The sequence below is a fragment of the Pangasianodon hypophthalmus genome, chromosome 17 (assembly GCF_027358585.1).
Source record: "Pangasianodon hypophthalmus isolate fPanHyp1 chromosome 17, fPanHyp1.pri, whole genome shotgun sequence".
NCBI lineage: Eukaryota > Metazoa > Chordata > Actinopteri > Siluriformes > Pangasiidae > Pangasianodon > Pangasianodon hypophthalmus.
In genome coordinates, this window is record NC_069726.1 from 3,622,804 (window position 1) to 3,635,614 (window position 12,811).

At 40.5% G+C, this 12,811-nt stretch overlaps 1 protein-coding gene across 5 annotated transcripts in view; it reads left to right on the plus strand.

The window, feature by feature from the left end:
- Positions 1–12,811, plus strand: part of msi2a (musashi RNA-binding protein 2a) — a 238,993-nt gene that overhangs the window by 188,280 nt on the left and 37,902 nt on the right. For all 5 annotated transcript variants that reach the window (XM_053241497.1, XM_026943793.3, XM_026943795.3 and 2 more), the window contains exon 10: positions 2,190–2,264. In XM_053241497.1, coding sequence (XP_053097472.1) covers positions 2,190–2,264 — 75 coding nt within the window. The remainder of the gene's footprint in view (positions 1–2,189; positions 2,265–12,811) is intronic.

The window sequence follows — 12,811 nt, forward strand, 5'->3', positions numbered from 1 at the left end:
GCATGAATGTACAGGTGTTCCTAATGAAGTGGACAGCGAGGTTATATAAGAGCTTTTGAGATTTAATAACAAAATTGACTATAAAAAGTAGGATTTGTGGGATTTTTTTTTTTTTTTTTTTTTTTTTTTTTTAAATCGTCAAACTTTAATTGTCTCCACACCCTGTACGTCTCCTCTTCCTCTTTGTGTTGCCCCTCATGGAGCAACAAACTGGTTTCAGTATTCATTAGTCACACGAACTTGACTGAAAAGTGTCCCAGTGCTGTGATTGGACCAGTCACTCTGTAACCAAGCATCGACTGCTCTGCCCTTTCAGTTAATGCTGTAGCTAGAACTTTCTTCTGCTGACCCGAGACCAATTCAGCGATTGATTGTAGCGAGGCTTTGATTAGCAAAGATTAATCCTGAAAGGGCATCTCCCAAGTGTCATGCTTAAACATGCTGGACACACTCTTTTACCCCAAACCCTGCTGAGGCCTATTAGTCGTGAACCACCCTGGGTTATGCAGATAGCCTCGCTGTGGCGGGTTAGCAAAATTCCACCTGTAGCCATTGTCATATCTGCTGCTTTGTACATGATGCATTTCAGCCAATTTTGCACCCCTGCTCCTCAATTAAATGTCACTGGTTACAGCCTGAGGGGCAGAACACTGTAGATACACTAAACGGCATTTAGCTCTGGGGTTTTCATGACTCCTCCATCTAGCCGTGACCATTTCTCTGCGTGACGATGATCTCTGTCGCAATTTGCACACGTGACAGAATACTGTACACGCTCATGGATGTGTTTATAAAGTGCTAGGTCTGTCTGAAAGAATTAATTTAGCGCACTTCCTACTTGCTCACACACTGCTTGGCTTTGCATCCAAGTTTTTCCATTTGGACAACATAAAATCAATAAAGCGTGTAAATAAAAAAAAGAGTAATAAACCAGGCCAAGAAAAACCGATCTGCCGGAATAGCAACAGAAACGCTGCCACATCTCTCGGCAGCACCAGAGAAGGAGAGCAGATGGTGGAGAAATTCCCTCATGACACGTTCTGATTGAAGCTCTTCGCAGTTGCTTGCAAACATACCGTTGTAATATCCGTGTGCGTTTGGTGATGCTGCGGTGCATGATGCTGTACTTGTCTAAGCCAAAATGCTAAATGCATGGTCTCTTTCATGCCCTCTGTCTGTTTTTCTGGTCTCGTTCTCTTCTTTATCCTTCAGTCTCTGTTGATTAGCAGTCCAGAAGAAAACTACAGTGATGTATCAGTGGTGGTATAAATAGTCTGTATAAGTGTGTACAGAGTATGTTCACTTTCTTTTGATTACAGCAAGCAAAAAAGCAAGCAAAAAAGGAACTGTTTGTAATTAAAGCTCCCTCTGCTGCCTGCAAGGCAAACTGCATCTGCAGTGAAAATACTGACATGGATTCACCTTCCTCGATGTTCGCGATGTTGACACTATACATTCCCTGTTGATTCTCTTCTGAGGAAAGAGACAGAGCTGTGTAGCTCTGTTCCAGTTGGGACAGAGCTTATTTCTGTGCCTGAAAGATGTAAGCCGTGTTTACGCTGTACGACTTTTAGCCAGATTTTGCTGTTGCAGAAAAAAATCACACATCGGAAAAGTATTCTTTAGTCGTGAGTTGAGGTTGTGGATCTTAGAACGCATAATGTGACTTGCTTAATGCGACCAAAGTGCTGGCAGTATGAGAATTTTTTTCTTAAATCTCAGAGTGTGAGCGCTGCTACACTCCTCTAAAAACCACTAATAGGAGGATGGCACAGGATGACTTAAAACTCACAGGACAGCCAGAAACACATACTGTAGTGTCAAAGGTAATACAGAAGAACGATCCTTATTACCTCAGGCTCACTTTGAAGATGTTTGTGCGAGTCCATGAGCGAATGTGCAGATCACGCTGATTGATGACATAAGCAGAACGTAGTAATATTCTACCTTTAGAGGATGCGCATTGTATAATCTGACATGGACAACACACTGTATCGTTACAGAATTCAGCCCAGATATTACTGGAATCTTGTACAGTGTGACGAGTAATAAATCTTAAAAGACTGTTATAAATTTACAAAACTAGTTAGACGCACAACATCCAATATTACTAGCAATTACTGCACCTGTAAACTTAGCTTTTTCTTTCTGATGTGTCTAAAATGTCGTCCTCTCTGTGTCCCCCTTAGGTTACCCAAACATTGTGGCGACGTATGGGCGTGGATACACTGGATTTGCTCCGAGTTATAGCTACCAGTTTCCCGGTAAGTTACTGTATGGTGCTGCTAAAAATTAAAAACACGGTTCATGCGGTTGTTGATCAGAAACACATAACTAAGATTTTTGAATAAGCGAGTATGTGGTCACGTGTCTTGTTGCTGTATAAATAATATATAGGATATTGTAGCCATGGCATCACAGTGCATGCTTGATCATAATGCATATTACAGTGGCTGGTAGAGCTGTGCGATTTTGTGAATTTTATCAACTTAAATGATTTAGTATGTGAATGAGCGTATAATATTATACTGCCACATGCATCACAAACATTAGCAGTAGTGCTACATTATGTGTTTGTATCACAAAAATGTAAAAATCATTCCATTCTTAAGGCGGAAAAACATCACAAGAATGTTTACTCGTTATTGATATCTTGCATAGTTTTATGGAAACCATGTGAACAGCCGCTGCCTTCACATCGTCTTTCATCTTTATACGCTTTTTTCTCTTTTCACATTAAAGAAAACGCCTCCAACAGTTAGGCTGAATCCTAACTGAATAATATAATATGCTCACTACATAGGATATAATGTAACAGCATTGTAGTTCATTGTAAAAGCAGTGGAATGATATTGAATTCGATACGTGGTTTTGAGAAAAGAACGATTTCAGTCGGAGCCTTCTGATAACTTGAACTTATTTTTATATTTAATTAAAATAAAGCATACATTATTAAAAAAAGTACACAAAAGCTATGACATAAATTATATTCTCTTTTTAGTGAAAACATTTCTTTGCCTTACTTTTTTTTTTGTGAAATCTGTCCTGACATGTCTAATAGTGAGTGAGTATACATGTTTAATTTCCACAAATAGTTGCACAATTTTCCTTGCCGTTAGTGGTCTGCATTATAGCTGCAGTGAAAGCGAAAGCAACCAGTCTGAACATGGCAATTGTGTGTTCACTCAGAGCTGCGGTCTCTGTGTGTGTGTGTGTGAGAGAGAGAGAGAGATGGTTAGAGTGATGAGGGCTCTTGGCGGCGAGATGTTGGCACCGATACACGCCGGCTCGGCCTACGCCTCGCTGCCTGTTGACTTCCTGCTTTATTTAAGCCTCTTTACACATGCCTGTTTGCTGCTCCGGACATCGGTGGCACACGGCTGATAAGCTTGAATGGGAAACGTCTGACAGCAGCTCAAATCTCCGTAATAGGTTTTCTCGAGTGTGTGTGCGTGTTTGTGTGTGGAGGAAGGATGTGAGGATTCTGATTGATACTGGTGTTACCGTCTCACGTTCAGGTTTAGTGCTGTGGAAAGCATCTTAATACTTTTGCGATGTAGCTTAAATATTTTGGCTTTTACTGAAGCGCTTCAAGTCGTGACAGAGTCGAGTAGAGTCATCAAAGTAAAAGCCTAATTGCACACTTCAGCTTGCCGATTGACCTGAGCAATTAGGACCTCGTTCTTCTCCAGGCTTCTGTCAGTTTAGCGGGCGGAGAGCAGCTAATTGGAAACTCTTTCAATGCAGCATCGTGTAAGGAATCCATGAAAAAAAATCATCAAACCACATATCGATCATTTCATCCTGTCCGTTTAAAGGCAAAGGAATGTGGAATTTCATCTACAAGCCTGCTGAAGTGTACACTGAAAGGAGAGAGGAGAGATGAAGGGATAGAATGAAGGGATAATATGTAAAGTATAAATTGGGAAGCTGTGTATGTGTGTGTGTGTGTGTGTGTGTGTGTGTGTGTGTGTGTGTGTGCGCGCTTATTGATGATAAGGGTTACTGATCATCAGCGCTGTGTAACATTAGGCCAGGGCTTACATTAGACCAGCATTAGCATGGTCGCATCATTAATGCCACCCACGTTGAACCCCAGCAGCTCTCTGCTTTCTCCTGTGCTGCTTTTAAATGCCTGTTAGGCCTCCATTAGGCCTGCGCTCCACTCTCCTTCTGTTTGCCTCAAAACAATTTGAAAAAGATGAAAAGTGTGCACATAATTACAGTCTGAAAAGTGCTGGCCTCTGGGGAAACCTGCTCTCTTCTTTCTTTCTGTCTGTCTGTCTGTCTATCTATCTAAATTTGTCGTTCTCGCTTGCTCGTTTTGTAGTTCTACATTTGGTGCTGTTAGAGAGGCTTTTTAATGTTTTGGATACACTGCATGACTTTCACAACCCTTACATGTTTATAAAAAAAAAAAAAGACTGAGCATGACACACTTTCCCACTGGACAAAACATACAGGCAGCAGTAAGTCTATGAATTTACACTGTAATGCCTCTCATGCTCTTGCTATAACAGTCACAAATCAGATAATTAAGTTTATACGTGTTTTAACAGTGGATGATATGACAAAAATCATGTATACATTTCTATGATATCACAATATGTATCACAATATAGAAGTTTGCTAATAAAATGCCAGCAAAATGAAAAAAGATCAGTTTAGGTGTAGTTTTATTTAATATCTACCAAAATGAATTGAAATAGAGAAGAAAAAATGAAACATAATTACATTTTTTAATACATTTTTTTTTTTTTACAATTTTAAAGATTCAACATTTAAAAAAATTAGCTGCCACACAGCTCTCTAAGCACCTTTCTACACTTTTCTGGCTACGTGCGACAAAATTTTAAAAGTTTTATCTGAGATCATTAGAGGTGACTAAACATGGTTAGCCATTTGTGGTGTACGTAGTAAGTCTTTGGTGACTTTTTTTGACCAAATGAACCTGACCCTATATTGCCATGGTTCTCATAGACAGGATGTCCAAGATTTATTTATTTTTTTGTTCCAGTGGTAGGAATCACAACCCACAATTATCGAAGTTATTATATTTATTATTTAATTATTATAGTTATTAGTCTGTTTGACTGGTTACCTGTACTGAAGGGGTTTAATACAAACCTCACTAACTCAAAAATAATGTCACCTAGAATCTAATTTTAATCAAAATGTCTTCTGTGGCTCCAATAAATAGTCAGATATTTTTGCACATATTTAAATAACAAGCCTAATATTTAAAAAGTTGGATTATATTCATGAAATAAATTTCTACTGAAGGGGTCTTTAGAAATTGTCTGACAGTTTAAAAGGGTCTCTAGCTGCAAAATATTTGCAAATTTGTGCTGAATTGAATCCTTTTAATACAGATCTAGCTTTTGATACTGATACGAAGATTGGTGCATAAATAAACAGTGGCGCTAAAAACAGTAGTGAACGCTAAAACAGACAGCCATTATTCAGTTCAGTGTGTCCAGTCTAAGGACTGGTGGTGGTGTGTTGGCGTATCTGTCAGAACTAATCCCCCAGCTTTGGCCCCATAACACCCTCCCTGCAACCCCCTGCCTCCCCTAACCCGACCCATGCAACTTTGCTGTAGCGTGGAGAAGGTGAGTGTGTATGGAGAGGATTTGTGGAAGTCTGGGGGGGGCAACTCCGTTCAAAGGTGTGGAGCTCATTTTGTTTCAAAGTGCTCTCTGTAAGCCTCATTCCGTGTGGAGTGCATGGGGGGGTGAGTGAGAGGACAGAGAAAGATTGATGCTCCTTCTGTTCCCTGTCAATGAGGGCATACCTCTCATTTTCACAGACCACCCATATGCACGAGCTGCTCAGCTTTCTCAGAATGAAAATGTTAAACGCTCTGTCTGTGGAAGGTCACAACAGTGTGTCAGCTTGTGCTCAGATCAAATGTACATTCTGCATTTATAAAGTGTGTGTGTGTTTTAATTATGTACGCACAGTACTCTGTGTGTGACCAGTTTAAAGTTTGTCCTGTTAGTGTTGCCACAGTTCAGCGCTCTCCTGTTACCTGGGCTGAAGCATTTCTGTCTGTAAGTCCATCCTTAGACTGAAATGTTTATTCCTTACATGCCTACATACACTAGATTCTGCATTAGCCACTGTTAGCTTCGACAATATTATACAATGCTGGAGTATTACTTGAATGGAGGAATGCAGTGTTCCTCCAAACATCTGCTCTTGCCATTTCTGTCTTTTTTTTACACACACACAAACACACACACACATACACACACCACAGCCTCACAGGTCATCAGAGGTCTGTTGGGAGTGACAAGCTTTTCTGTTATCTCCTCCATTCTTTCCCATATATCAGTGAATGCAAAGAGACGAGAAGGGAAGGAGAGCTGGAGGTGGCAGGAAACATCTCTCTATCTACTCCAGCATCAGCACTCATCCTCCCTCATGCTATTTATCTTTCTCTCCTTCATCTTTACGAGACACGGTCTGACTCTCGCACACTACTAAATCACATGGCTGCTCTCACTCTCAGCTCGGCTCCACTCGGCTTTATTGTCACAAATGTCACAAGTTGCATCATCACCAAAGAACGTCACATGGCTAAATGAAAGAACATGACTATTAGTCAAATTATTAAATGTAAACAAAGAGTGACAGAAGAAGGAGAAGAAAAGGAGCAATTATTTGGGGGGAAAAAAGTTGATAACTTGTCTCGCTTCTTGCGCCTCAGGTGGTGACGGGATGACACAAACGATTTCATTACTCTTTAAATGTATGGCAGCTTAGTGCTATAAGGCCACTCCTGACTCTTTCTCAGTTTTAGTTTGCTCTGTCTCCATCACTTCACAGGTTTACAGACCTCATGTTATGATTTGATTTTTGATATGATTATTTGTTACTCTAAATGCATACCATTTTAAAATTATTAATTTTCTAATTTATCGGTTAAAAAGAATGTAAGTATGAGTTTTCAGTGGCTGAATCTCACATGTTGTGCTACGTAGTGCCCAAAGTAGGTGTTACAACTGCATTGTTACACCTTATGTTAGTAAGCATGAATAGGGACTAGGAGACATTTGGTTGAATGAAGATAAGTTGGAAATGTCAGATTATTTTACAAGGCCCAGGTCACCTAAGACAGGGATTCACAAAATTTTTATATACTGACCCCTCCATATAAACAAACTATTAAAAAGAAGGAATATATATATATATTTGAACCTTCTACCCATAGAACCCATTTTTTTAAATTATTACCCATTATTTATATGCACAATAACTTCACAACTCACAGCCCAGTATTAATGTTCACAACTGTAATAAAATAAAAACCACATCCCCCAGATATGCTTCATGGACCCCACTTCACATACCATCTAAAGCTAAAAAAAAAATCACTGACTGTAATCAGTGAATTATATTATTATAATTCTATTATGATAAAATTATGATATTGAAACTTTTCTTTTCTTCTTGAGAAAGCTGCCGAATTTTCACTTTGTGTTTTTTGCCATATGTATGCTTAGTGTAGAGGTAAAAAAAAAAAAGATTGCAGTCTCATTAACATTTAAATCCATTTAAATGCTTTTTTTTTTTTTATTAAGGAATTAAAACTCAGATTTAAATTGAAAAGGAGTTTGTCAAGCGTGCATGTTTATGTGCAGAAGTCCGAGAATCGTTCAAGAAAGAATCAGGATTCATCTAGGAATCAAACATTTTTTTCTTGTTTCTAAGTATCTCCATCTCTCATTTCCTATTACATTCTCTCTCTCTCTCTCTCTCCCTCTCCCCTTCTAGCCCTCTCTCCCTGCACTGACAGTAAACAAAGAGTAACAGCACACAAAGGCAAGAGGTGAAAGTCAGTAAGGATCGTTTTACTGTGGCACAGAGGTCATAGCCGTGAACAAACACACACACACTCACTTATCCCTCTGTAACTTATTCGCTTGCACAGAGGGCATACAATGCATAACCTCTCCTCCTCTTCATCATGAACGGGAGCGGCCCGTGCGCGCGCACACTCTTATTTGGACAGTGTGAAGTGCTGTGCTGTCATTATGGAAATTGGCCATCTGGAAGGAGGAAACATCGGGGAAGAGCTCGGCTTTTTACGGCTTGGCCTGAAACGGCACTTTCATTCTCATTCTCCTGTCTCGCTCCGCTGTTCTCCTGCTAGCCTCTCAGCTGATGTGTGTGTGTGTTAGAGCTTTAATCAGACCTGAAATAATGAACTCACTGCGATCGCAGCATAAGAACATGCAGTCTGAACCCGAGACGCCAAGATCATGACCTTAACCATCACTTTAATCAAACCTGACATTCTTAACGACAGCGCATGTTAGTGTCTAATGACAGTGACAGCTGTCATCAGATCTTCTGTAAACAGAAGCAAAATTAATAATTATCAGTCACATCCAATAAAATAAGTTTCAAATTAAAAGAAGTGTTCATTTAGCACACATGTAGTAATTTATGGGTGTGTTTAGTTTTACACATGACATGCGATGCAGAGACGGTATGAGCAACCTCCTTTTTTCCTTATTTGAGCCACACGTTATTCACTATGGGAGTGAATCGACTCGGCCCACCACCGATAAGACTTGGCTCAGCACCGATACAGTTGTTCATAGCTGCCTTCTGTAGTACACATAGACTTGTGTTTATGCACATACATGCATAAGTAATGATCACACATATAAAGGCCAGAAATGCATATACTCGTCTCTGTGTATGTGTGTGTGTGTGTGATTGAGAGAGAGAGGAGAAAGAGAGAGAGCTATAAGTGGTCCCTTAGCATGGTCAGCTCCCACCTCTCACAACCTCAATTACACATTTGGATGTGAGGTACTTAAAGGCTTTAATAAGCACCTAGGACCCTGCTGCTTGTGTGTGTGCATGGTGTTCAGGCGTGTGTGAGCTTGCCTTGTTTGGAGATCTCACACCTCCTCACTAATGTCCTCATGGACTAGAAGAAGCTGTGGAGGAAGAGGTGCAGAAATGTGTGTGCGTGTGCTAGTGATTAAGAGCTTTAAAAAGAGAGCATGAGAGTCATTTATTAGAAATCAATAAGACAAGTCATGATATTTGAGGATTAGAAGTCATATTTAGCCCTTGTGTTCAGTTTCATAATTAGCAGTTTTGCGAAGCATTGAAGCCTGAAGCTATCAATTCAGCTGTAACATTTTTTGTAAATCCCCAATTCATCTCTCTTTTTCTCATTAATGATCAAAATAAACAATATTGATGTAAATGGAGCCCTAAAACAGCTTTCAGGTGTGTGTGTGTGTACGTGTACGCGTGTGTAAATAAGAGATGTAGAAAATGAGACAGTGACTCAAATCTTATTTTTGTTTTAGATTACACCAGTTATTTTTTAATCATCTCTGTAATTTAAATATGATTAAGCATGATCATGTTCTTAGAGAAAATGAGCTGAGTGAATTTTTATAGTATTGCTGTACTCTTAATAATCTCGCAAGTCAGATTTTCAGATATAGAGATTCTGGTGCTTTTGGTCACATGGCCAAGAACAGGCTACTATGATGAGAGTTAGACTGATTACTTGACTGACATTTGAAATGATCAGCCACAGAGCTCTGTTTTTGTGTGATATAGAGAACCACAGGAAAGTCTCAAGGACAGAGGAATTTTTTTTTCACTGTAGCATTACAAGCTTTGTTTTTTTGTCCTTTGGTGATGGAACGACTGTTTGTAGCTGCTATAATGTAAGGGATAACAGGAACTAACTTGTTTCTTGGGCATTCCACAACATTATACTTAACAAAAAATGGTTAAAAAGCATGACCTTGATTAATAAATGATAAATTGTAATTGTTGCCAAATGGCTGTGGAATAAGAGGGATAAAACACTTCAGGACGCTTCACATTGGGCCGGGTATTCCACCACCTCATCATCGATTATTTTCCTATAACAGCACACCCCCAAGTGTTTTCCTTCCATACTTAGTGGAGATCAGGGAATGATGTCATTAACACTAAAGAAATGAGTTATAAAAATATGAACAACCACAATTTTACAGATGTTCCAGTCAGCAGAAACCCAACAATATCTTGCTGACATGCCGCTAACTTCTGCAAACTGAACACTTTAACTTCTATATACAGGATGCCAGGAACTTTTTACCTTTTTAACATCAGACTTCATAAAAGATGTGTCAAGGTGAAAGGGTGGTAAAGGTTGTTGTGTTTTCCTGTCAGACAGATAACCTTGTGAATGGATGCATGTAGGTAGCCAAGAGGCTAGTCACGGCTAGACTGACGTACAGTATACGTCTTCCAGGTTCTCCGGTTTGCTCCCACCTCCCCAAAACATGCCAGTATGTAGACTGATTGTGCTAAATTGCTCCTTGATGTGAATGTGTGATGGACTAGCGTCCCATTCAGGGTGTATTCCCGTCTCACACCCAGTGTTCCTGGGATAGACTCTGGAAGATGAATGAATGAGGCATTTCTTTCACCCATTGAGACCAGGTGTTCATCTTTAAAGCTTCTGAATGTGATGTCCCATTTTCTTATCGTCCTCTCTCTTTTTCTCTCCTCTGTCTCCCATGCTTCCTGACTGTACTCAGAGTGGTTCAGCCCGGAGCACACATCACCACACCTGTGTACTTCTCTCTATGTATTATGAAGGCTCTTTGCTTTGTATTGAATGGCAGTAAAGATGTAATAGTGAGCCATAAAACATGCTTAAACTCCAGCAGTAACCTTGCACGCGCACAGATTTCCTTCAGCCGCCGTCCATCTCTGTGATGCACAGGAAGAGTTCGACTCTGTTCGACCAAGCTCTTGCTTTCATCTCGCTCTCCTTCACAGCTTGCTGGGGATTTGTGTTTGTGTGTTTTCTTTTAAAACCCCCACAGTCGTTTCTTGAGTGTTTGGAGAAGGCCATTAAAATGCATAACAAATTAGGAGTGTTTACTCTGGTGCTAACGAGTGGGAGGCCGTGGTGGCCCCGCTAATTAATAGTGGCACTTCGGGCTAACAAGACTGGCGTCTTGCGAGGAGGGTGGAGTCTCTTCCTGCTTTCTCTCAGTGTTCTTTGATTTTGAGATATCCTCTAAGGGAAAATGATTCCCAGGGTACCCAGTGATCCTGGATCAGTCTGGTCTGAGGATACAGACAGAGGATCAGTGGAGATCAGGCAGTGTTTCTGAGGAACAGGTATTCCTCCTGATTTTCAGACCTGTCAGATGTTTTTTCCAACACTTTGATAGAGGGAAGCTTTTACAGAGGACCACACGGGTCAGCACTCTTCCTCCTAGGGCCTCCAAGACAGCAAAAAAAGAGGAAAGGAGAGGCGGAGTGAAAAAAGCAAGCTGTAACCTTGACGGTGTGATGAGTCTTCCATTAGCCACAGGTCAGACTCACAGTAACCCGGCTATTTGTGGCGCCGGTGTGAGAAATTATTTATTTTAGCGGACGTCTTTCTGCTTGCTTGGCTGCTTCAAGAGACGTCGTGGCCCCAGCAAGGTCTGAGAGACACGCAAAGTTTTGATGTTTTATGATACGTGTGAATATGGCTCTCGTGGAGGCGACCGGGGGCGAGTAAGTCACCTCCATAAAATACGTCCGGCGGAACGGTAATGAGCGAGTAATGCGGGCCAAAGTCATACATCACAGTGTTACAATAGCCTTATTACCCACGCAGGGCACAGAAGCTCAGAGCGCCGCCCCCGTGTGTATCCAGCTGTGTAAGTGTGTGCTAATGCGTCATAAATTACACCTCGGCTCTGTACTTTCAGTCCTGTGCCGCTGATGAGTTCAGACTCTAGTTAGGCTTGCGAGACGGTGCCTGTCATACGCTTTCATATACAAAATGACATGCCATTACGGAGCTGGCGAAAATGAATGCAACGCGGCTGTCTGAAGTGCAGCTAATGCACAGAGAAGAACAATAGCCTATATTTCTGGGAAACTTTTCTCCGGCTCACCCCTTTTAAACAGTGGCTCAAGTGTGTGTACTCATCAGAGAAAAGCCTATCCTAGAGAGCTCCTTTATTTAACTTTATATAACTTCTTTGTTTAAAATCCAGATGGTGACAGAAAAGATCTCCGTATTAAATGAGCCAAACTGTTCAGCCATGTGCTATATTTTGGACATAATGAAAGTTACACAATACGTTAGTTTTGTAGTGGAGCTACAACGCTAATGTAGCTCATCAACAAGTATTGTCTATTATCAAAACAACTATCTGATTGTGGTAGTCTATCCCACAAAAGATTATTTCACGTTTATAGGTGACCTTAAGTCACATCAGCATACTCGTGACATTGCTGAAGATCTAAATATGGTATGAGGCTCTTATTTACATGATAAATGATTTTACTTATCTATAATAGCGTCATAGCTGTAGTGTAATATCAGAAAAAAAAAGCAAGAGCTCAATACTGAGCATGACTTGGCTGACTTTATCCAGGGGACTACATCGGGGAAAATTATGTAAAGTTGATTTTTCATTGACTTGTTCCTTCAAGGATCCTCAAGTGCATCTTAAGAATCACACTTTCCCAAAAGCTCATGTCTTGCTTCCATGAGTTCTCCTTTGGGTGGAAGTAAGTGTGTGTGTGTGTGTGTGTGTGTGTGTGTGTGTGTGTGTGTGTGTGTGTGTGTGTGTGTGTGTGTGTGGGGTGGGTTGTTTTCACTCTGCCAAGCCTTTCTGAAAACAACAAATGCCACCAGCTCGTGGCAGAATGCCCCAACAATAAGCTAGCTGTCAGTCCACAGATGAAAAGATAGCAATAGCTGTTCTCCCCTTGACTATTCTTATTTGTCATGATTTTCCTTCTCTTTACGCTTATCTTTTTCGTA